General features: G+C 55.0%; 1 protein-coding gene across 6 annotated transcripts; it reads right to left on the minus strand.

Annotated features, from left to right (window-relative positions):
• Positions 1–2,055: 2,055 nt before the first annotated feature.
• Positions 2,056–21,133, minus strand: LOC135307998 (uncharacterized). 6 transcript variants are annotated; one of them, XM_064432695.1, is made up of 6 exons: positions 20,892–21,133; positions 19,703–19,825; positions 17,859–18,230; positions 13,952–14,062; positions 2,524–2,664; positions 2,056–2,320 (listed from the first exon to the last, which is right to left on the minus strand). In XM_064432695.1, exons 1-6 carry the CDS (start codon positions 20,903–20,905, stop codon positions 2,056–2,058), a joined length of 1,026 nt encoding a protein of 341 aa, XP_064288765.1. In that variant the 5' UTR covers positions 20,906–21,133. The 6 variants fall into 6 exon arrangements, 1 of the variants encoding a protein (XP_064288765.1); XR_010368561.1 differs by lacking the exon at positions 20,892–21,133 and adding an exon at positions 20,674–20,745 and having other exon boundaries at positions 2,120–2,320; positions 2,509–2,664; XR_010368564.1 differs by lacking the exons at positions 19,703–19,825; positions 20,892–21,133 and adding exons at positions 19,878–20,019; positions 20,674–20,732 and having other exon boundaries at positions 2,120–2,320; positions 2,509–2,664.
• Between the last annotated feature and the right edge of the window lie 3,998 nt (positions 21,134–25,131).

Below are 25,131 nucleotides of genomic sequence, written 5' to 3' on the forward strand. Positions count from 1 at the left end.
ACACTGGTTTGAGGCAAATACAGCCCCTATGGCTCAGTGCTGCCTGCCAGCCCTGTGCTTGGATATGCACGAGCAGCAGGACACTGTGCAGCCCTTTGCCAGGCTACCTGCACTGCTGTCCCTCTGTCCTGGACCTACACAGCCCAGGTCTGTCACAGACAGTCTCTGCTCCATGCTGGCCCCTTTTATCTGAGATAAAGCCCTCTGCCCCAGACCACACAGCTTCCAAAGTGGTTTTAGTCAGGAGTGTTTTGCAGCAGGCCTGAGCCCAGGCACCCACCACATTGTCACCAGGTGCCAGCTCTGTCCCATGCCCACAAACCTCACCTGGCAGCAGTGAGCAAGCCTAAATCCCTGCCTGTCTGCTCCCCGTGCAGGTGCTATGGGGCACCCTGAGACACTGAGTCCTGCCTGACCAGCTGCAAATAGCTAAAATCAAATAAATTGTCATTAATTCATTGAGCCAGAGCACATGCCATATTCAGGGAGTACCAGGGGCATCCAAAGCCAGACAAAGGCTGCCTGTTGCACCCAGCCAAAGCTGGCAGGTCCAGAGGATGAGAAGAGGGATCAAATTGGTGATCCCAAAGATATCCTCAACTTTCCATTCCCCCAGCAGAGGAACAGCAGTGCCACCCTTCAGAAGATACCAGACCCCTGAGGGTGCAGTGGAGCTTGTGGTGCCTGTTACAAAGCCCCGTGGGGCTGACAGTGCCTGTGTCTTTCTGCCCCAAGGGGATCTGGTCAATCAGATACACCTCAGCCCACAAAGCCACCGGGCAGCTTCAGATACTGCTTGTTAATGGAAACCACATCTGCAAAGACAGCAGCTATAAATAGGATGGATGCAGGCAGCCCCAGCTGGAAAGGAGAGCTGGAAAGGTCCCCAGGGAGAGCTGCCCCAGTTCCTGAGGCTGAGGATAAAACAGCCAGTGCTGAAGTGATGCCTCAGTGCTCTCCACACAGCTCCTTTCTGCTGCCCTCCCTGGGGGGACGTGCCTCCCACACTGCTCCCTTGAGCCCCTTCTGCCCCAGTGCTGCTGCTGCAGCAGCACATACATCAGGGAACCTTGTAACAAACACAGCAGCAGAGTGACCTAGAAACCTGAGCCATTTCTGGATTCCTCTGCATTTACTACTGTGAATAAATGAGGAAAAAAGGAAAAGGCACAGCACCTACCGGGAGCTGAGGATCTGCAGAAGCCAGGGGAGAGGCAGAGCAGCAACACCTGATGCAGCAAATGCACCAATTAGGGCTGCAGCTGTTTGTCTCTGCCAAATTTAAAGGGAGCAGCTTCCAGTCCACGGGGTAGGGATGATTGGGTCAGGAAGGTGGATTTGGTTATTTGCTGTCTTTCCCATCAACTCAGAGGGCTCTAGGGGATCTGGCTTCAAAATCTCTCTCTCTCTCATGGCTGAGTTTTACAAACTGTAAATACATCCAAGGAGGTGTTCAAATGATCTCCCTGCTCAGACTATGACATGACCAGCTAATGCTCCTTGCCAGATGTGTAACCCAAGGTGCCCACTGAGGGCAGGAAGGAGCTACTGCAGGGCAGCCCAAATGGAGCCATCAGGGAGCTGAGTCTCTCATCCATGTGGCTCAGGTAGGGCTTGCTTCATTCCTCCAACCACTGTCACCATGCTGGCTTCTGCCACCTGGGCCACTCCAGCAGGTCCCTGGCCAGGGCTGGCCTTGCTGGCACCATTTTTGGCTGGCTTTGGGATCTCCCTGAACTCCAGCTGCTGCTTTGCAAGGATAGCCTTTATTTCTTCCAGGCTTGGCAGGTCACCAAGTGTGAGGAACTGGCACCAGCAGGTTCCCAAAGCATCACAGCCAGCACTGGACAGGGATATAGGCACTGCCACCAGGGAATTCAGGCACAAGGGCTCCTCTTCCTCTCACCCACACTCAGGGCCATCAAACTTGAGACCTGTGGGCAGGGAAATCCCAGTCTGGTGGAAAGGACCATCTCCATTTTCCTGCTGCCTTCAAAAACAGCCAGGCCTTCAAGAGAGAGGTGGGGGCTGCTGAAGGACTGTCTCTGCTGCTCTTCACAGAAGCTTTTCTGAGCTAGAAAGTTCACTTGTGATCTTGCTCAGGGAAAATAGCCTGGGGAGGTTGTTAGGAGTTGGGAGGCATCTGCCAGGGGGATTGCAGAACAGCAGAAGGAAAGGCTCAAATATGGGAGCACTTGAGACCCTCCAGCAGATTAACATCTCACGTGTAGATAAAGCTGAGCCCTTCTGGGAGTTCGTGTTTAGTTTTATTCCTGTGCAGAGTTTGGAGCCAAAAGGTTGGAAGGGCTGAAATTTGCCTCTGCAGCAAAAGAAACAAAATTAAGAGGGAAGAAAAAAAAAGTGTACAGAGCAGAAGGAAGAGGAAACCACACAAATGCAAGATTTGCCGGCGAAAGCGAGCAGCCATGATTTCAGATCCCAGCACAGCCACCTGCCTTGCACAGACACTCACTGCTCCCACCACCTTCCCACACCTCCCCTGCTCACCAGGGTGATACCCACAGCTTCTCCTGTGGTCCCAGGCAGCCAGAGAACAGCTTCTCCCACTTTGACTTCTTTTCACAGTCTTCCAAGGGAAAATCTAGACCTGAAGACCAGCCCAGGAGGTCCAACCCATCCTCCAGTGAATGCTCAACACAAGGGCTGGAAAAAAAAATCAGGTTTTATATTAAGTGCTTGGTAACTCCCACCCACAGCTTGTGGCCCTAGCCAGCCCCTCATCCATCCTCTGTGGGTGGGGATAGCCCAGTACTATTTCCACACCATGGGCCCTTTCTCCCCTCCCCATGCTGACACCTTCCCTCTGCTCTGCAAGGACCAACCGCATTTTACTTATTTTTCATCCAACTAAGGAAGATCAGTGGGCTTAACTCAGAGCAAATGCTGCAGGTCTGTGGTTGGCTCTGGGGCTGCCACGTCCCTGTACACACGTACAAAAGCACACCTGCATTATCTCTTCCAGCCGACCTGACCCTGCCACCTGAGCAGGAAGCAGAGCTGGGGCACGTGCCAAGTGCCATGCAAGCAGTCATGCTTTATTGCTGCCTGCTGCATGACAGCCTCAGGGAGCACGCCCTCATCATAGCTGTGCACATCCTGCACCAGCACGGGGAGTTTTGGCAAGTCCTCACATCCATGGTCTGTCCCCTTCATCCGTCCATGGACCATTCCTGCAGTGGGCCCCCAACTTTGGGTACCCCATCCCCGTGGCAGACCTGGTGAGCATTCCCTGCCAGGCTCCACAAATGGAAAGACAGACTTCCCATCTCCTGCTTCACCATTTCCCTCCCTCCATGCCCAGTCTACCCAGTCTGTCAGCTGCCCAGCACCGTCTGGTGGCTTTGGACCAGAGGCCCAGAGCCTGGTTTGGCCAGTTTGAGCTGCTTCTGGCCAAAGGGTAAGGGATATGTTGTACCCTCTCTCCCAGCACCCGCTCCCTCAGCAGTGCCAGGCGGGCTGTGTCCCAGAGGGGGACCAGGTCCTACCAGGCAGCAGCATTGGGATGAGGACCATGTCCAGTGGGCAGCAGTGCACGGAGGGATGGCAGAGGATCCCCGTGGTGCTGGTGGGCCCATGAGGCCCGGGGCGCTGCCATGGCACCTCACTGCCTCCACTGCCCCTAGAGGCCGACAGCGCCAGGGCAGTGGCACTGCCATGCTGGATACCCCACCTGCCCTGTCCCCGGCCACTGCTGGCCACACCGCTTGGGGGACCCATTGCCATGCTGGCACGTGGGCCAGCTCTGGCCTAGGATGGCGGCGAGCATCATTCTTTCTTTCTTTTTTTTTCTTTTTTTTTTTTTTTGCCTAAATTTATTATTTTTTCTTTCCCCCCTTCTTGCTCCTCCTCATCCAATTTGTCTTCAAAGCTGACATGAGAGAAAACCCCAAATGACAGCGCCTGCCCGGCACAGTTTTACCACAGTATCCTGAAAAAGGCATCTGGTGAGCTGATAATGCAGGGGGGCTCCGGGCGGGAGCCCCTGCCGGAAGCAGAGGACTGGTGGCGGTTGAAGGGCCGATGCTTCAGCACGGGCAGCAAACAGGAAACGTCCTCAGGGCACAGGGAGCTCCTCTGGGGCTGCTCCAGGGTCTTGAGGCACAGCCAAGGCAGTCCACCCCACTGGGGCCATGGTGGGCTGGTTGGGATCCCCATGCTCCCTGCCCAGCCCCACTGCCATCTTGTGCAGGGCTCCAAGTTGCACTGTTGAGCTTCCTCTCCTCCCAAGGGCAGCAGCCATGCACACTGAAGCTGGAGGAGCACCACAGGGTCAGTGTGGGCCTTGCCTGCCATGGCAGACCCAGCTTTGATGGCTCTGGTGTCTGCGGATGTCCTCCAAGTGTGTCACTTGCGTGGCTCTCTGTAGTGCCCAGCCTGAAGCCTCTGCTGTGCCACGGGCTCCAAAGACGATGGGGAGCATCCTTGTCCCACGGGGACATGAGGGCTGAGCATGGCAGCGGCTCACGAGGCACAGCCATGAGGTGCAGAGCATCGCTTGGCCAGCAGGGAGGCAGCTGCCTCAGCCCGGCAGCGCAGGCTGGAGAAAGCAAACCAGTAAAGAGTGATCCCAGAGTATCCCATGTCTCTCAGCCCAGCAGTCATGGGACACTCAAAAGAGAGCTGGAGAGCAGAGAAGCTCTGAGCTCACAGCTGAAGCAGGAGCCACACTGCACAAGGTGTTGGGTCCCTCCCTGGTGAGGGGAGATGTTGGCTCAGGCATGAAGGCTCTGCTGGTTGTCTCTGTGTCATTGTGCCCCTCACCATCACACCCTGCCACATCCAGCTGCTGGAGACACAGCCTGGTGCTCTCCCCCTGTCCTTCACAGCTCCTGACTGTACAAGGCTACTGGGTGGCTGTGCAAGGCTCTGCCTGAAGTTTGTCATTAGGGCATTTGGCTCTCAGCCAAGCAAAGAGATCAGGGGTACTTCTTGCACTCTGACTCTTGAACTGATCCTGACTGGAGTGGTCCAGGGCTTGCTGGGCTTGGACCAAAGTCTGGAGATGCTGGCTTACCAAATACCCTGCCATGGTGAAATGTCCATGCTCATCACCCACAGAGCAGCATCACAGTGGCAGTGGCTCTGAAGAGGCATGGGGAAGGTGACGGTGATGCTTGGCACCTCTTTGGTAAACCTGCTGTGCAAAGAGAAACAGGGACTGGTGAAGGAAATGACAGTGAGGAGCTCAGGGCCAGCCCCCAAGGCTGCTGCCACTTTTAGTGGCAGGATGGTGTCCTCAGCCAGATCCAGCTGCTCAGGGTCCCAGGCAGCCAAACCACACTTCTGTGCTGCTCAGTGTGCACACCAACACAGTCCTTGTGCGGTATCTTGTGTGTCTCTGGCACACAGGGAGATTATAAAAGCTCAAGGCATTCAGAGAGGGATGATGAGGAGGATTTAGAGAAGCTGGTGGTGAATGAGCACATCCACACCATGTGGGACAAGGTGTGAGCTGAGGAACGGAGGATCAAGTGAGTACCAGGTCTGGGCAGGTGAATTATTGAGGTGCTAAAGCTAAAAAGAAATAATACAACCAGAGCATCAGAGTGAGAATCCTAGCTGAGTGTCCTTAATAGATTGGTCCTTCATATCAGAGAGTGCTGTTTGCGATACATAACACCTTGTTTGAAAAGGAGCTCGTGGGACAAAACTACAGGGGTTGAAGGATTCCTCATCATCCAGATAAATGAATGACACTCACTTCTGAATGAGGCTGCAGCTCTCCAGCAGGTGGGTGGATCCAAACACTTCCAGCCTTTATCCCATCCAACAGTCCAAGAGTACCCTGTGAACAGCACCAGCTCTGTGAGGCATGGGTGCAGAGGATGGGCAGCAGCTGCAGGAGCCAGGAGCACAGGAGGGAGAGCAGCTGCAGGAGCCAGGAACACGGGAGGATGCCCATCCAGGGGCAGTGAGCTGGGCTTGCACCCCGCCTGCCCTCCCTTGCCACCCAGCCCTGCTGGCTCCTGTGCCAGCAATGCCCCCTGCCTTTGCTTGCACGGCCCATGAGGGGTCCCAGGTCAGCTCTGCCCACAAGACTGGGGGTAACCTCCACTTTGGGGCATTCTCATGCCAGACAATTAGAACAGGCAGCAGCTTTTGCTACCTTTGGGACACCAGTTATTGTGCCACGGGGCGCCTTCACATGGCAGCTTTATGAACTGGCAGGAATTCTATTGGAGGACAGTGCCAAAATTTGTTATCCTTACACTTCACTGATGACTTGCAAGTGGACTTCAATTTTTATCATGTGCCTTCAGCATCCCTGGATACCCAATGCAGGTAGTGAGGGAACAGACAGCTCAGACAGGCACTGCGCACCTTGCTCCTACATGATTTACCCTTGAGTGGTCACGGAAGAAGATTTTGTCACCCACCCCTGCTGTCTGTGCCCAGGACTGTCAGCTCCCACTCTGGCACTGCTCACCTCCACCTCACAGCCGGGAGCACACATCACCTCTGCAATAGCTCGGCCGGCACAGGAGCATGTGCCTGCAGCCAGCCCCTCCACCCACTGCCCTGCAGACCTGCGAGGAGCGGAGAAGGAAACCCGACTAGAAGGGGACTGAGATGGAAAATGCCTCTCCCTGACTCTTCATCCAGTCCGGAGCAGAAAAAGTCCTTGGTTCCCCTTCCCTTCCTCCGGCAGAAGAGCAGGAGCTGCGGCTGCTCGGGGGATGCTGTAGGTAGGAGCCCGCTCCTTGCTCTGAGATTCCAGCTCTGCTGCTCCCGGGATGCAGGCGCTCTCCATCCCCGATCCCGGGATGCAAGCACTCTCCATCCCCGATCCCGGGATGCAGGCGCTCTCCATCCCCGATCCCGGGATGCAGGGCTGCCGCGATCTCGGGATGCAGGGCTGCCCCGCGGGTCCCCCGGTCCCCGGCCGCCACCAGGTGTCCCTGCAGGCCCGCGCTTGGCCCGCGGCGGGGACAGAGGGACAGCCTGTTCCCCTGCCTCGGGCCAAACCTGGGCTGGCCAAACCTGGGCTGGCGTTTCGAGGGTTTTGCTGGCTCAGCCGGGCACGGAGCTGAACGCCAGACTCGGCATGCAGAGAGGGATGCAGGGCAGAAATAGGAAGGATGAGGGAGGGAAGAGAGGGCAAAGCTGTGAGCAGGGTGGACATAGCCCCAGTGAACCCCAGCTCCTGTAACTACTTATTTAAGTCTTGCTTTGGGGCTGTTTATCTCTGATTTATCCCAGTGAGGCTTTTGTTTGGTGTGATGCCACAGGCAGGTGTTAAGGGGCTTGGGCAGTTTTTTGGGAGATACATACAAAGTGCCCAGAGCACAGATGGGAACTGGGAGGGAAGGTGAGACACTGGAGGCTAGGAAAGAACATGGAGTGCCTCATTCAGGTGGCAAAGAGCATGTCACCAGACAGAGCAGCACGGAGGGCACAGCGAAAACCAGTGCACCAAAGGCGATGGAGCAAAGGAGGCCTCTGGGAGGCTGTTGCAGCTGCAGGGGTGGAAGCTGCGCGGTCCTGAAGAAGCTGTGGTGATACCGGGACCAGGCACTGGGGGAGACAGTGAACAACCAGCCTTTCTCTGGCAGGGCTGCAGCAGCTGATACCAGTGACGAGGGAGCTTTGCTCCTCACACAGCCATGGGAAAGCACCTTCCTGCAGCAGGGAGTGCTCCCATCACACTCAAAGCTCTGCTGATAGGCAGCAGAGCAAACCTGGCCTGGGCAAGGAGCCACAAGAGATGCACATCAAGGTCTCAGGCAGCAAGCAGCGCTGATGTTCCTGTTCAGGCTGGTACAGAGGGGCAGGTTCCATGCCTGCAGAGGTGGGAGGATTTGCAGGACAGGGCTGACAGGGGTGGTGGACACACTTCAGGTAAACCTTTTGTCCCTTCCTCCCTCCTCAAAGGCTGAAGGAGGGGATGCAGATCTGCAGATGCAGCAATGCTGAGAAAAGCAGCATCTACCCCCTTTGCCCCCCCCCCCAGAATGTGCTCCAGTATCTGTTTGAGTGCTGTCTGCCTCAGTTTCCTCCCCTGTGACAATCTGACATTAATCTCCCCTGCACTGCTGTCCTGGTCACATTCATTTTTATCACAGTTCCGTTAGTGCCTGGCTGAGCTTTCCGGGCGCCGGCGGGGCCCTGCGTGTGCTCCTCATGCCGCTGCTGCCAAGCTCCTGCAGCCCCACTGCCACCAGGCACCCCAGTGGGGCTGCCCCCACCCTCACCAGTCGGAGCTGCTCACCACATCAGGATACAGAGCAGTGCACCAATTCCGGACGGGCTTGTTTCAGCGCTCTGGTCAACCGCAAGCGTGGCGGGTTTCACAAACACGGCATGTCAGCCCCACGCAGCCCAACGGATGCTCCGGCTGCTCCATGAGACCAGGCTGACAGCAAGGTCCCCTGCAGCCACCCCAAAGAGAGCCAAGCCCGAGTCTGGTGTCTCTGCTCCAGGCCAGACGTGCTGAGGCTAGGTAGATAGGAAGCCCGAGGTGTGTTGAGCTTTGTTGGTTCTCAGCCTGGTTTGCAGTGCCCCAGCACGTGGCAGGGTGTGAGCATGGCACAGGCTCTGTGGTGGCTGTTTGGGGGCACCCCTGGCAGCTGCCTTCAGCAGGCACGGGCTGCTGCAGAGCAGGATGGTGCCAGGCCCATGTGTGAGCCATGCTGGCAGAGCTGGGCCAGGCAGGTGATGGCACACGCTCAAGTTCCCTGCCACTTAACGAGTTATCACAGCTAATAAGTTATCACAGACAAACAAAAGCTGGTGCTGCCAGGCTGTGGTTTCAGCAAGGAGCCCAGGCAATCACTGCAGCTGACTGAGAGAGCAGCTCCTTGTGCTGCAGTAAATGCCCCTGGCACTGCTTTGCTGACCTCTGCAGCTCTGTTCAGGTACATGTTTCTACTCAGTTAGATTTGGCTTCTGGTGACTGAGACATCAGCAAAAATCCCATAAGAAGGAACATCTTGGGGCAAGCATAAAAGGGCCTGCACAGAGCAGGGGACACAGGTTCCCCTCTACCCAGTGCCTGCTCAGGATGTCACCAGTCACCCCAGAGAAACAACACCCTGCACGTCATACCCTCCCTACAGCCCCGCTCCTGGAGCTGCATCCAGTCTGCCCCTGCCCCCTGGGGAGACCTAGCCCCCCAACCCTGCCCACAGAGGACCTATTTTCAGGGAGAAGGTGCTACCTCAGTGCTGGCTGCCTGCACAGGCTGCCAATCCCCTTGTGACCATGCTTTCCACAGCTGCACCAAGCACAGAGCAGCGCTTGCACTGCTGATGTGGGTCTCTGGGCAGGAAAGCCCTGGGGAGCAGCAGCTCAGGAACACAGGGAGTTTGTGGCTCTCCAGGTTTTATTTCTAATTGCTCCTGATTGCAAATGATTAAAAAAAAAATTAAAAAAAAAGGAAAAAAAAAGAAAAAAAAAGGAAAAAAAAGAATGAACCCCTATGCACACATTAGCTGTTTACCTGCATGTCCCCCCTCTTCCCAGGCTCTCCTGGTGTCTCCACACATTTCCCACCATCCCAGGTGTCTCCAGAGTTCCTAGAAGGCAGTGATGGCCTTGTGTTGCACAGATGCTCTGGGAAAAAGCTGGTTGTCACAGTGGGCTCCCCCTGCTCCAAGGTTTTATCAGAGTCCAACAGGGAATTTTGTACCTCTTGAGCCAAATATAATTTATAAAACCAAGAAATGGAAAAGCAGACATCTGGCCCACAGTACAGGCAGCTTCATCCTCTGTGAACAGACATTGCCAGGGCAAAGGGCTCACCCTGTCTGCAGTGAGTGGTGGGCAGCAGAGACCTCCAGGGGCTTGCAGGGGTGACCTGGACTGCCAGCAGCAGAGGGGTACTCAGACCAGCAGCCCCTCACCTCTCCTCTCTCCCCTGCAGAGAGGCCTGTGCCCTGTCTGCCTGCCCACAGCACCAGTGCTGCTGGGGGGTCCTGGGGCACACGGGAAGGGTGTCCTGGCAGAGACAGAGCCACAGAGCAGCAGCACCTGCTCTGAGCACATCCTGCCTGCGTCAGGAGGCACAGGCTGCTGAGAGATGCTCCTCTGTCTGTCATCAGTGCAGCTTCTTCTCTTCAAGGTCCTATTGTGCCCCTTTGAGCACATTGGGAAGCTTTGCCAGACTAATCCTGCCTGGTATCCACCTCCACTGAAACGGGGGAAACAATGCCAGCCCTTAACTTTGTAATCCCAGCAGGCTAGAGAACATGCACGCTTTGCTTTGAAGGCAGCTCTGCCTCAGCCCATCTGTGGGGCAGGGCTGGGAGCCTCCGTGCTCTGTTGTCATCCTGTGACAGCTCCAATAGACATCTGTCACCGCTGGCCTGGTGTGAGCATGTGGCTGAGCCAGCAAAGCCTGCTGGAGGGGGCTCTGGGCACCCATCACCCCCCAGCCCTGTCCCCTGCTGCAGCAAATCCAGCTGGAAAGGAAAGGTGCCCCCAAGCCACCTCTGGGACAGGGTTATGCCTAGGGTTAGGGTTCTGAAAACCACAAAGCCCAGAGATCCAAGCACACTGCAGCTGCAAACGGCATCCCCAGGGAAACACAGAACTGCCAAAACATGGATTCCTCCACAGCTTTTGCCTTGGAACCTGCCTTAGCCCAAGTCTGCTTTTCCTCCTCTGCCTAGGGTCAGGGACATGCCATGGAGTGTGCCTTCCACAGGGACCTAAGGGCCATTTGCTCAGAAAGCCTCGCAATGGGCTCTGGGCTGCTCAGCCTCAGAATGGGCTCATTTGCCCAGCCCAAATATTCCTCCATTCCTTCTGCAGGAGGTCTGGGCAATGGCACTGGTGCAGCAGGAGGGGAGCTGCCCTCCCCACCCAGCCTGTGAGGGACAGGCTGCTGGGGAACAGTGGGGTGTAACCCAAACAGGAAAACTGTCAGGGACCCAGCCCTTTCCAGCTGGGACAGGAAAGAGACACTCTGGGTCCACTCAGGGCTCAAGCTGGGTGTGCTAGCAACCACAGTGGGACACCCAAACACCAAACAGAGCCCACGCTGGGGGTGTCCATCCCACCAGGCTGTTCTCAGGATCACCCCACCCCTTTGCAGCCCCTTCCTCTGCACACCCAGGGCCAGATCATTCCCAGATTTCCTGAACCTAAAGACCGGGCTCTGTTAGCACCCCTTGAGTGGGAGCAGGCCAGCTCGGGGTCCTGGGGGCGATTCAGAGCCTGGGGCTGTAGGGACCCCAGGTCTCCTCTCCAGGGAGGGGTCTGGCCCCGCAGCAGCAGCTCGATGCTCGCACAGCATCTCCCCGGGCCGAGGGACAGGGAGTGGAGCTCAGCAGTGGGGAGCCAGGGAAAAGCAGAGAGCAGAGGAGGGAAAGCATCCCTACGAATGAAAGAACAGAAGGGACATGGCAATCCGCTGGCCCGGAGCCTGGGGGTCCCCGGCGGCGGCTGCGCTCGGGGCTGGCGGCGAGCCGGGCCCCGGGGCCACCGGAGGGCACCCTCCGCCCGCTGATCCCGCTCCTGCCGCTCCCGGAGCGGCCCCGGCCCCGGAGCAGCCGGGACAAGCCGCTCAAAGGCACACACACGGAGGATGTCACATCTACAGGCTGCGCTCTAACGCAAGGACCCGCCTTGTCCAGCAGCCCTGGTCTCTGCTGAGCCCCAGCCACGGGGAAGGTGTGAGGAGTGGTCACAGGCGTCCCCACACCGGTGACAGTGGGCAGAGGGGAGCAGGACCCAAGAGATGTGACCCCAGTGAGAGGAAGCAATCCCCGGTTCCTGGGGAGCAAGGCCACATTGGTATTTTGGGGTTAGCAGTGGTGGGGTTTGGTGCATGCTGCAAGGAAAGGGCTGGTAGCTGGGGCTTATCCCCCTCTGGTGATGGGTACCACAACTCCATACTGGAACTCACCCACGTGTGGTGGGGACAAAGCCTTGCTGAGCACCACCTGAACTCTGCACGCCGGTTCTCAGAGACCCCCAGCCCCACCTGCACTCCTGGGTGTAAATGGCACAGAAAGCTGCGGGCACAGCACGGCTGTGGATTCACATCAAATTCCTGCCCAGGCTTGACCAGGCAGACACAGAGCAGGAGAGAAGTGCCCGACCTCCACCCGTGCCTGTCCCCACCCGTGCCCGCAGCAGCTGCCTCCCCCTCTGCAGTCAAGCCCTTGTCTCCTGTCACCTCACCGCTGCCTGCCAGCGACCAGCCCCTGTCAGTGGTGTCATTGTCCCTGTCAGCGCCCTGCCGCCCCGCAGGTGTGAAGACAGGACGGCCCTTTGTGTGTGAGCCTTCCTCAGCCGGGGCTGGGCTCCCTCCAGCCTCTGCGCCTCTCCCCCTGGCTTTTCATCGCCTCCCCTCTTGCTCCTCACAAAGGGCAGCCCTGTCCTGTGTGAAATGGGAGCTGTGGTGGGTGGCGTGTGCTGCACATCACCCAGAGATGGGTCTCCCTGGGACTGGGTGTCCCACGGAGTGAGGGAATGGGGAGACAGGTGAGTCTCCTGGGCAAGCCATGATGGGGGAGGGACACAGCCCTGAAAAGTGGGCTCTGAGGGACCCCTGCACACCTCTACACATCCCACATGTGGCCATGCAGCCAGGAGAGGAATGATTTAGAGTATGCACAGCCCTATCACCCCACACAGGGAGCAGCCTTGGATGCAGCCCACCGTGGTGCTTCTCAGGTGGGGAGAAATCTGCTTCTGGGTTTGCTCTTTACTGAGCTTTGGTGGCCAAGATTCTTACCACCATGAAGGAGCAAGTCTGACCTCCTCCACATCACAGTTTCCATCTCATTCCACTGAGGAATTTCCCCTGAGAGAACAGTTGCCATTATGCCCAGTGGGCTGTTTGCCTGCAGGCAACCGGGGTTGGTTTGCAAAGCAGAGAAAACAGGTTATGTTTGAAATATTTGCAGCTCTTCCTGTAACAACAAAAACGCTGCCCGCAGCTTCTGACCTGGCACAGATCACAGCCCCTGTGTTTGTTTGGTGGCCTTGAGGTTTACACCTGGCCAGTGGGGACAGGCAGGGAGACCTTCAGTTCCAGAAAAGAGCAGAAAGTGTGTTGCCCTGGCTGCCTGCCCTACTCCAGGCCAGGGATTTCTGTGGGCTCGGGATATCCTGCTCCTTCTGCCCCAGGACAGCAGGAGCTGCCCAACCTCAGCAAACCCCTCCCTCCTGCCTGCAGGCACAGCTCTGGCACAAGTGGCTCTGCATGTCCCCCAGTTGGGACAAGAGATGATGGGAAGTGTCAGATCCTCTGAGCAGTGGGCTCATGGCCTTGGGTGCTTTGCAAAGCAGTATTTTCCTTCCTCTACTCCAAATCTGCGGTGCTTTGGGCACCATTAAATCACAGCAATTTGAAAGTTTGTTTTGCAGTTGATCCCACACTGAGCTGGCACACTGGCCAAGTGGCAGCAGGATAAAGGCTGCAGGGCTATGCTGGGAAAGGATTTCTCCGTCATGCCTTCCCCCTTTCTGAAAACAAACTAGGCAGCTCACTGTGCTCAGTTCCCTGCTGCACTCTCCACTTTCCAAAGCCTTTGCCAGACATCCCCCTGTGACTCTCCTCTGCAGAGCCCACGCTGCAATTGCTGCCCCTTCCTGTTCTCTGTCCCTCAGATCATTAACTAACTCTGCTCTCTCTCTTTTTATTTTTTTCTTCTTCCCTTTTGAACGTATCAGCCTCATGGAATCAAAGAGGCATTTCAGTGACTCAGGCGTTTCCCATTGCCCTATTCCAGCATCCTCTACTCTTAACGCTGAGAGCTTTTCACGTCCTATTTGGAACTGATAGGAAGCCCTTTCATTGTTTCACTACATGGATATTAACACTGATGAAGGAAATGCTCCATCTGATAACAGAACCGTTGAAAAGAGCACCATTTCCAAACGAGCAGACTCGGAGACAGTGCATTCCTGCAGCTCTCACCAGCTCAGCACACTGGCCTCAGGCAGCCCCAGCATGCAGCACCAGCTCCTCACTACTCACCCCTGCAGGCTGGCATCTCCCTTCAGCACCTCCAGGGAACATGCTCTTCCCTTGTCACAGCACAGGACAGTGCCCAGGTTTATTCTTGAGATCAGCTTGGCATCTTGCAGGCTGCAAGGAAAAGCTACATTTGAGATGCTCTGGCTTGAGGAGCCCAATGGCCAACTGTGAGGTCAGCCTGTGACTGGAGGGGATCTATGTGTCTCAAGGAGTCAAGCAAAAAAAGCATCCTGCCTGGGGGACATCAACTGGCATTTAAAGCACTCTCTGAGCTGGTGTCCATTCTGCTTATCAGCATTTAATTAATTAATTAATACTGAGAGCCCCTCCTGGGGATGAAGTCTCTTAAATGGAGCTCAGAAGAGATAATAAGTCTTTTGAAGGATGGCTACAGGGAGAGCCAAAAGCTCCATCTCATGCTCCAGCATCTCCAGAGGCCTCCCAGACCGACAGCCCTGCCATACCCCAGGGTCCCCAAAACCAGCACAGGCAGGTGGGCAACTTCTCTCCAGGCCATATCCCAAGTCAAGCACCATGGCAGAGAAATGCCTCTTTCCAAAGTATTTTGATTGTTTCGGGACTTTGTGCTCTCCCCGAGACCTCTCCAAAGCTGGCTGGACAGTGTGGTTTTCTGTCTCTCCTGGAAGTAATTTCCTCCTGCTGTGGCTGCCCTAATCAATTAGTGACCTCTAAATAGCCTCCCTGATTGCACAGTGACATCCGGAGCACATCATCACCGCCAGTTTCCTCCTCCACCTGGGGAGCAGGCTTTTTCCAGAGCATGGAGGGTGGGTGGGGAGCACCCCTCTGCCCAGCCCTCTTTAATGCTTCCCACCACTGGGTGACTTTCCACTCTCTGCCCATCTCCTCCCACTCCCATGCAACAAGAAATTAAGTTTTCAGCCTTTGATGTTCTGGTAACACACAAACCAGCACAGAAAGATCCCTAAGCTCTACCTGAGCAGCCTTTGCAGTGGCAGTCACACCTATACAATTCCACTGAAAGTCCATTTATCCCATTTACTCCTGACCATCAGGGTCAGTGCAACCATCCCAGAGGATTCTCCAACTTCCAGAAATGATGATCAATACAATCTCTGTTATCAGCAAACCTCCCAATTCACTGGACAGGTCAAAAAGAGAATCAGGAAGCTTTGGAGGGTCACCCAGCACAGGTACCACAGGGGAGTCTACAGCCGAGATTCAGCCTGACAGCACCTGCCTGGGACAGGCTTCTTCCCACCTGGTGACACTCTCAATGTCTCAGGCAGGATGGCAATGTGTGGTCACCACTGCACGCTTATTGCTGCAGGACAGCCACCCCTACCAATCTCTTTCTTCTGCTGACCAAGCAAAGATAATTAAATCAAAAAGTCAGACAATATCCCGAGTTGGAAGTCACCCACAAGAATCATCAAGTCCAAGGCTCTGCACTGGACAACTCCAAGAATCCCACCATATGCTTGAGAGCATTTTCCTATGTTAAAAAGCAAAGCATTGATTGAAATAGAGGGAATGGGGTTATCATGGCTGGGTTCAAACCCCAAATCTGATGGGCCCATTTTGCTCTGCACTTATTTAGCAGATGAACAATTGAGGGCTTTCACTTCTGAGTTACTACAGCAGCCAAGTTGGTTCACAAGCCTGAAATACAGGAATTCACAGTTTATTAAATGTGTGTGTAGAAGAGAAATCAGGTCATCTCTCAGAATATACATATCTCATTTATATTTTTATGAAACTTCCCTCACTGGGGTCCTGTCTGGGCCATGCAGCAGGGCTGTCCCACAGAAGCTGCTACTCTGAGGAGCCAAGACATTCAGTAGTTAAAAAATTTCTTATTTTCTTGTATCTCGCCTCCAAAGGGCTGCCTCTGGCACCACTGGAGGAAGTCACCCAGTGTTTTGTTCTCGTAAACTGCCCCTTTGATCAGCTGTGATTTGAGCGGATCAAACAGCTCTGAGGACGTAACCACAAATCCCAGGACATGCTCTGACGGGCAGGGGAGTGGTGTCTCCAGCATGAGCTGGCACAGCCTTGGCCATCACAGTCGGGAAACAGCCCCTACCCTGACCCAGCCCCAAACCCCCAGTGGCCATCTCCAGGTTGTCACAATGGCCACAGCCGACGGCCAGGCTGGAGCAAACCTCCTGGGACGTGGCTCAGCAGGGAAACCCTCCTGCCCTTCCAGCATGCTGGCACTGTGCTGCCGAGCCCCTGGCACGTGGAGGGTTTTCTCACCATCCCAGTCAGTGCTGACTGCTCCAGGGCTGCTTCCTCTCACCCAGCTCCTTCCCAGTCTTTGGGAGCTCACACAACCCTCATACCTGCTGTGTGGAGCAATCCCCATCCCCGAGCAGCAGAGCCATCTTGGAGGTGTCTGACCCTGATCTGGATGAAAGCCAGATACAAGGCTCAGGTAATTGTCCATCCTCATCCTCCTGAGCACACTGAGCAGGGCTTGGATGGAAAATGAGATTCTCAAAGATCAGGCTGTACCACGACATTGCATGTTTGACATATTTTTTCCATGTATAATAAGCAAGGGACAGGAGCTCAGCACACAGTTCCTCAGGAGGGACCTGAGTGGTCCCTACGTCCGGTCTCAATAAAATACTTAAATATACACAAACCACTGTGTTTCTTATGTCTTAGAAGTGTGTTGGTCTGGGAACAGCTGCCCTACAAAGCAATGTCCAACTGTTTGGTGCCACAAAGCCACAGCCCCATGTAGAGTCTCTGCTGGCTAATAAAGGGTTCTGCTCTTTCCCTCTGTGGTAGCACAAACAAGCCCTTTTCTCTACCAGTTCAGCTCTTTGCACACACATTCTCAGGGGCCTTGAAAAGCCCAGAAAAACAGGGAGACAGGCACACTGAGCTTACATAACTGATGTGCTCAAAAAAGTGCATGGAAGATAGTAATGGCTTTTGTGCTCCAAAAAAAGGGAGCAGAGGGTCTGCTGGTGGACTGGATGAGAGCAGCCATTGTGGGGGACAGATCACAGTGCCCCTCCAGTCAGCTACCCTGCCCTCCATCAAAGGGACAGCAACCACCACAAATTGCTTGCATCACAAGTCCTCTCTCAGCTACCTTTGCCAGCTCCCGTGGCTGCCAGCTCATGGCTTGGAGCTCATTTGGCTGAGCCAAATGTAAAACCCCCTCTCTCTCTCTCCAAAACCCAGCAGGCAGATAAAAACAACATCCAAAATGTTCATTTTAGTCAGATTTCTTGATTCTGGTCATTCACACCAACAACACGGAGCAGAGAGATGTTGAATTTACACTGGCAGATGGTTGGGTCCAGCAGGGAAACAGGCCAAGAAAGGTAAAACCCTACACAAGATAAAGGCACACAAAGTAGAGACAAGGATGGTGCTGGAGCAGGCTGGGCAGGAGATGGAGGATGAAATTCCTCCATCAGAGCCTGTGTCATGCAGAAGAGTGGCAGCAGATGCCAGGCAGGGAGGTGGCACGCCCAGGGCTGCCAAGGGCCAGGGACCAGCCCTAGCAGGCACTTTGCATGGGCCAGCCTTAAACATATTTCCACAGAGCTGGAGGGAAACCCCAGCTGCAGTCCTGAAAAATAACAAATAATAAAAGCGGCTGTAAGCAGCAGCAGGGCTGGCAGGAAACATTCCCAGTAGCAGCTGCTTCCTGAGTGCGACATTTATTTGATCCCCTGGCACCATCTGGGCCATGCCCTACTCTTTGTTTTCATTAAGAGTTTAGAAAAACAATTCAGCTTTGACTAATTGCTCTTTAAGGTCCCAGGCTCACCCTTTCTCCTCCCCCCACATTTCCTCTCCCAGCCCCTCACCCTCCATCCATGCCCTCCATCCCCTGCAGTCAGCTCTCCCCTTCATCCACACCACGTAACTCCCCTTGGCCCTGTGTTCCCACACATACCTGGTGTCCCCTAGTGCCAGGCAGGTCACATCTTCACGTGTTGTCCCCCATGAGCATCCTCCTTTGCGTGCACAGGCCACACTAGCACAGCACAGCAACACATGCCATGGTGTGCCAGGCAAACATGAAACGTCCTGCTCTGCTGGGCTGGAGGTGTGACCCCCTTGGCAGGGAAGATGGAGCAGGTCAGCAGCACCATCCAGGACAGCCGTGCTGTGAGTGGACACCTCCCAAATCCTGTGGGCTGGGAGCTGCTCCAGACCCCTCACAGTCCTCATTCCGTCTTCAACACGAGCGTGGTGTCCTGGGGGAAGCAGCCCGAGGATCCAGCCCGGACAGGGAGCTTGTTTTGTTGAATGTGTATTTTCCACCCTGGAATAACGAGAGAGTAAAAAGTCAAGCCTTGATGTGAAATCCTCGCCACGATGGGAGGGGGTTGTTGTTATTGCACAGGACCTGCACGTTCCCCCCTCACCCGGCGTCCTCACCTGATGGCTTTAGCAGGATTCGAAGGGAGGACAAGGAACCAGAGGAATTCCGGCCCCCTAATTACACTTGCTGGGAGGAATTTGCTTTTGCAATATCCCCGCTGAGTTAACCTAACAAGCATGGAGACGAGCCTTTCTCCTTTAATTAGCAGCTCCACCATGAAGTCCCCTTCCCAGCACGCACACGCTGGCTGCCCCCTCTCCGAGAGCCCTGCCGGTGTTTGTTCCCTCTCCCCTCACCCTTTGCCCTTTGCAATCCCCTGCGAAAGCTCAAAGCACTTTTATGCCTTCCTTCTCCCACTTTCCGGCCCTGAAAGGTGTTCTTGGGTCGAGGCAGCGGCTGTGTTTCCTTGCTCCTTCCTCACAAGTGCTTCCTGCTCCTCGCTGCCTGTGATTATGCGGGGCTCACGAAGCGCTGGGATTTCCTCCCCTGGAAGCCCCGCTGGCCCCACGGTGCTGAGTGCTCGGCTGGGCTGGGCTGGAGGGCTGGGGAACTCATTTCTGCAGCCCTGCAATCTCGGCTGCGAAACCGCAGCCGCCAGCCGCGCTCCCGCTTCCTACAGCCGCAGGCTGGCAGAGGGTGATCCCTCTGCAGGGGGAAATTGGCCAAGGTGGGGGGAATGGGGGTGCTTTGGGGAGTTTTCTGATCCAGGGGGGTCGCTGCTGGGTGGAGGTGGCAGGGACAGGTGGAGCACGTTCATTTTGGATGGCTGCGAGGCGCTCCAGAGCTGGCTCTGGGTCATGCTCAGGGGGTTGGTGAAGGTCACAGGTGGAGTTGGCTTTCAAACAGGGATCAGTCCAGTTCCAGGTGTGCTGTGAAAGGCAGCCAAGGCAGCAGAGATCACTGGTGGGCCAAGTTTCTGCTGCCAGAACAAGGACTGCCAAGGAAAACTCTGTGGGTTTGCAGGCTAAAGCACTGACCCTGTCCAAGGCTGGCAAAACTCCGCAGTGAAGAGACTTGTCTTATACTCCAGGCTAGCTAAAGTTATATTGTAATGGGAAAAAACAGAAAAATAGGCTTTCTCAACCTCGAGAATCGTGGTTCTGGCCTCAACTGTGGTAGCTGGGAATATTTTATTTTCCTGTGCTGTGGATTTTGGGGTTTCAATAGCTCCAGTTTGCATTCTTAAGCCATGTGGGCATGTGTCAGCTTCAAACAAGTACACCACAACCCTCTACCCGAAAAGCTGCCCAGTGAGACTTTCCTTTCCACCTGTGCCCATCTGCTTTCCCACTTTGATGTTGTCAGTCCAGCTCTGAAGCAGAGGCTCCTGCAGCCATCCCAGTGCTCACAGTGCCACAGACAGCACTCAGCTCCACCCAGAATGGAGATCAACACCCAGACAGAGCTCTCACCTGCATGCTGGGAGAAGGGAAGGGCAGCAGAGGAGTGACGCTGCCAGCAGGTGCAGCAGTGGCTCTGCATGACTGCGGGATGCCAGGAGAAATGAACCAGGACGTGGCCACTGCATGGACTTTCTGGAGCAAGAGTAAACACAGATGTTAGCCTCCTGCTGAGGATTGAACTTACCCAGTGGGCTGGCAGAGCAGAACAAAGGTAGTAGCCCTCTTGGTGGTGTGCTGTTGTGCCAGCACAGAGCCCAAACTTGTTTAAGCGGTGGATGGATTAATGGAATTGTCCACGAACACAAACAAGGGGGAATCACAGGGTTCTAGAAGGAAAGCAAAAGGAATCACAATAATTATTGATCAGTTGAGGTCTTTCTGGCTAAAACACATGCATCTCAACATAGGAAATAACCCAAACATAAGTGTGGAAGAGGTTTTGGAAGAAAAAGCCCTGTCTCCTCCTCCCACCTGGATTGCAGGCAGCAGGACAGACAGGAGGAAATGGGGAAAGCTGCAAGGCTGGGTAATAAACCCCACTCTTGGCCATGGCCTAGCTGCAGGCCACATGTGAGTGGAAGAAAGGAAACAGCAGCATCCCTTAGGGATGGGTCTGTTGCCAGCTGCCAACACAGCGGCTTGGGTTTCTCCAGGGCCGAAGCCCAGGAGATGCAGAGCTGAGGTGCACACGGAAACTGCATCTGTGTGGGCAGTGTGGATGCATGGCGTGGAGGAGACGTGCTGTGACAGTCTGAGGTAGGACAGGAGCAGGGCACTGCAGTTTCCACAGCGAAACCACCCGGAACACGCGTGTGCTGTCTGCCGTGGCCTCCACGCTGCCTGGGGCGGAGGCTGTCCCGGCAGGCCGCAGGAAGCGTGACTCGGGTTTCCAGCGCCAAGGAATGCCGGGCAGCGCAGCCAGCTTCCTGCTGCACGTTTCCTGCCCCTGTCCCTGCCCCCCGCCACGGCCACAGCCTTACTGGAAACTCTGAGTGCCGCCCAGTGCTCCCAGCCCAGCCGGCCGCACGGGCCAGGCCCGGCCACCCGCACGGGCTGCGTGAGCACGGCCCTGCTCTTGTGCTGCTGCTGGGGCCAAGTGCTTGTGCTCTTTCCACAGGGAATGGGACAGCGAGAGCAGGCACAAACCCTGGCTGTGGAACATGACAGTGGCACTGTGAGGAGTTTCAGCCACTCTGACCTGCCTGGGCTCATGGGGAGCCACTCTCCATGGGGAGCACCCAGCAGGCTCTCCCGGTTTGCCTTGCATTAGCCAGGCAGAGGGTTCGTGCCTGCAGGGTTTGGGCTCACAGAGCTGTGCTGCCTGACAGGAACAGGGCTCCTCATTCTTTGCCTTCCAGCCCTCACTCTCTCCCATCACCAAAGACCCACACCCAGGCTCCCCTCCAAGGAACTGGCTTCGTCTCCTCCCTGCCCATTGTACAGCTGTCCCAGCCTGCAACAGCAGTTTTTTGCTCTTCAAATCTATCTCCTTTTGTGCAGATTTCTCTGCCAGCCCTGGTCACTGTCACTGGAGCATGCTGAAACCTTCTTGGGACCCACCTTAGCCCCAAAGCTGCTTAGCAGCACCACAGGTCAAATCTCACCACTTCCAGCCCAGCCCTCCTCACACCATTTGGTCTCACCTTGACCTTGTTTCTGCAGCACAGACCTCTCACTGTCAGGCTTTTGTGATGTTCTCTCTGCACAACTCAAGCCTTATCCCCATTATCACTTTTCTTTCCATAGGGCAGCCCTGCGCCTTCTTGCCCTTTTCTCCTTTCACAGCATTCTGAGGATGGATAAACTCATCCCACCTGCCTTCTGGGTATCCCCAGCTCTTCCTTCACACCATGAACAGGAGTTAACTCCATGCTTACACCCACTGTGGGCATCACCTGACAGGTAAAGGCCTTCTCCAGGCCAGACAGCATCCATGGAACACCATCCATACCTGGAGCATCCATGGAACACCAGGGACGCTGCTCCCCTGGCACACATCAAATCAGTGTCATCTAAAACGCACCTCAGCTGGCTGGGCAGGAGCGTCTCACTCTGCACTAGGTAACCACCTAATCTCCCCAGAGACAGCATCCAAGGCTGTTCCTGTTCAGGCACTGATAAAAATCTGACCAAGATGTTTTCAACAGTAAGCTGGGAGTGATTACAAAGCAACCGACCCCTACCCTCCAGCTGGGAAAGCTCAGTTTGGGGTTTTCTTTAGAAACATGTGGATTTTTTTTAATAATTTTTTTAAAATTTTAGTCTCTGGTGCCAGCACGACTTGTTGTTGAGGTGGTGCCAAATGTGGCTTCCTGGGGTTGGGGGAAGGGAGAGGGATAGACCAGAGGTGAGACAGAGCTCTGCTCTCCTCCCACCAGCCAAGCACCATGGTGGCCCTTGGGTAGCAGTGTGAGGGGAACAGGGGCTGGACCTGGGCTCACCTCCAGCAAACCCAGGCAAAGCTTTGCTCTTGGGAAGGTGACAGAGCTCTGCCCACACTAATGCCCAGGGAGCAGGGTGAAGAAAAACAAGATGGCAGAGTAAAATGGCTCCTGCAGAGGGTTTTCACCTCCTGCTCCCTTTGGGAGTGTGCACAGCACAGCTCCAGCTGCACTCACATCTCAGGCAATAAGTGAATCCATCACAGAGCCATGGACAGGGCACCCAGCAGTGCCTGTGTCAGCTCTGCCGTGCAGAGACCAGTGACTGCCTCTGCCATGGCCCATCTTCCTCACAGCAGTGGTGTTTGCCACTGCCCCACGCCCTGTGCTGTGCAGAACAGGGCTCTTTCTCCACCTGCTCCTTCCTGCAGCTGGCAGGGCAGGAGTGTGGCTGTGGGCTGCTCCCCACAGGGGAGAGCATCCTTGGAGGTCTGCAGGCCTTGAGTGAGCAAAGCCAGAGCTGGGCTGATCTCAGATCAGCAGCAGTCCTGCACTCTCAGGCTGGAGCCCTCCAGGAGCAGCTTCCAGCCAACATCTCCAAAGCAGATCCCCCTCTCCTGTGGCCAAAGCAGCTGGAGCTGCCTGCCCTGGAGCAGCAGACAGAGCTGCTTATGTGATGGATTCCAAACTCACATCAGTGAAACCCTCTGGGCTTGCCACAGGATTGCACTGCCATAAAATCTGTTACACCAGGTAGCCTTGACCCTCTTGGCTGGATAAATACAACACAAACCCACCAGAGCAGAGATGGGCACTGCCATCAAGGCAGGCAGCACCCAGCAGCAGCCACGTGTCTGTGCTGCACATCACATGCTCTGGGCCAGGGCTGCACACGCCCATGCACACCCACAGTCTCAACAACCATCACCCAGCATTTCTTGTCAGCTCATGGGATTTATATATGCTGTTATCCATTAATTAAAAAAAGCCACAAAAATCCTATCACAGATAAAGCACTTGGCATGAAGGTGAAGGAGATGGCAGTTTTGGCTGGAGGACTTAAACACCCTCACTTTATACTGCTGCCAACCCACAGCACAAATGTGTCAGTGCATGAAAACCATTCTGTGAAATTCAGCAGCCTCGTTAGTCAAAGGCATTAAGGGTGAAAATTGACCAAAACACTCTGGAAAGTAAATCATGTCGGGAAAAAAAAAAAAAAAGAAAATAAAAAAAAGGGAAAAAACCCAAAAGTCCTGGATAAACTCCCAAGGAAAACAGAACTAGCCAAGCACTGGAACACAAAGTCCTCCCAAGCAGCTCTGTCACTGCCACTGTGGGTCTGGCTCAGCCCTGGGGCTGGACTCAGTGCACGCCACGTCTGTGTTTGGGCTAAACAAAGTATTTCAGCAGCACTCCAACTAGCAAAGAAAGTATCACTACCTGATCTTGGGGAGCAACATGTATTTTTTTAAACAACCTATTTTAATCCTTGGAGCCATAGGGAAATTACAAACCAGTCACCTGATGATCAGAGGAAAATTAAAAGTCCAACTTCAGTGACAACAAAAATAACACAAAGTCATGAAGTGCGATAAACAGCATGGGGACCAGAAGGCTCTTTAAACAGGTTTTTTAATCTCCTCTCCCCTCTGCTCATAATATTGCCTTTATTATTTTCTGATGTGGAACCTGATTCTCACAAGAGCGGTGGATGCTGACAGCAGGGTAATGGAGCAGCAGCAATTTCTCCTGGGCAGACCCTGGTGATTTAATATGCCTGCAGAGAGAGAGAGAAGGGCAGGAGGCATCTCAGGAGGAGAGAGTGAGCTGGCCAGGAGGTGCCAGCAATAAACCACAGTGATTTAGAGCTGGCTGTGCTGAGCAGGGCTCAGCAGTGAAGGGTAAGCGACGGCCACTCACAGCAGCACCATGTCCCTTCCCAGGGCTCTGCCATCCCTGCCACAGCCCTTGGCATTGCTGAGGGAGGTGTCCCAAGGACAGGGATGGCTAAAGGCAGTGAGAACTCTGTGCTGCAGCCCATTGCCCAAGTCTGCCCTGAGCTGAATGTTGCCAGCCCAGGCTCATGTTCCTGGCAATCCAGGAGAGCCAGGTTGTTGCACAAGTCCTCCTCGCAGCCAAGACCCCACTTATTTGAGAGGGCATTTAGCAAGAGCCCCAGAGAACAGAGAAATAGGATGGATCACTGGGAGGAAGGTGCCCTATTGCCTGCCCAGCACACCCTACTGACTGCCACAGGGGACAGCTGGGCCTTGGAGCCAGTGGGAAGGTCTCTGCTGGGTTAAGAAGGAGGAAACTTGGGACCTGAACAGCAGCTCTCCTGTTGCCATCCCACATCTGGTCTCTCAGGGCTGCTGTAACCATCATCTCTGCCATGGTTCACTGTTGAGCTTTCCATGGCGGTTCACAACCACCCAGATTCTGCCCACTGGTGTGAAACCAGCAGCAGTGACAGACACTGAAGGAGAATATCTAATGGTGGGATTCTGGTGGCAGCACAACAGAGAAGGTCTGAGAGGCGAAGGGTCCCAGAAGAGAGCTGATATCCCACCCAGCCCTGCAGAGAGCACCCCCTGAGAGGGAAAGCTGTCCTGGTGCTGGCTGTCCCTGTGCTGGCTGTGCCCTCCTGGCTGACAGTGGACACGTGACTGCGGCTGGAGTGATGGATGGGCTGGAGCCCCTCTCTAATAGCATCTCACAGTGGTTTCCGTAAGTTGATGGAGATTGCACAACACTGCCAACTGCCATGCCGGATATATTTTGCAACCAAGGCTCCTATGCCACATCTGTAGGATGATATGCCAGGGTCTTCTGAGGAGGTCTGGGGAAGTTTGAGCACAGGAAGAAAAAAAAAAGTAAAAATAAAAGGAAAAGAAAAAAGTCAACAAACCTCTTGCCATAGCAGCTATTTTGGTGAGGCACCCTGGGGTGAGAGAGGCCAGCACAGCTTTGGAGGCACAACAGCCCAGCAGGCTTGCTCAGAGCTCTGCCCACTCCCAGCTGGGAGAAGGTGCCTTTCCCATGGGTGGGTGGCAG

The sequence above is a fragment of the Passer domesticus genome, chromosome 9 (genome assembly GCF_036417665.1).
Source record: "Passer domesticus isolate bPasDom1 chromosome 9, bPasDom1.hap1, whole genome shotgun sequence".
NCBI lineage: Eukaryota > Metazoa > Chordata > Aves > Passeriformes > Passeridae > Passer > Passer domesticus.

Bases quoted from the DNA above. Each gene is read 5' to 3' on its own strand.
- LOC135307998 (XM_064432695.1), bottom strand. The intron at 18,231-19,702 runs GTGAGAGCTCTG...TCGTTATTCCAG, and splicing joins TCCCTTCTCCCAGCATGCAG to GGTGGAAAATACACATTCAA. The intron at 2,665-13,951 runs GTGAGTAGTGAG...TTTTTTTTCCAG, and splicing joins GGAGATGCCAGCCTGCAGGG to CCCTTGTGTTGAGCATTCAC.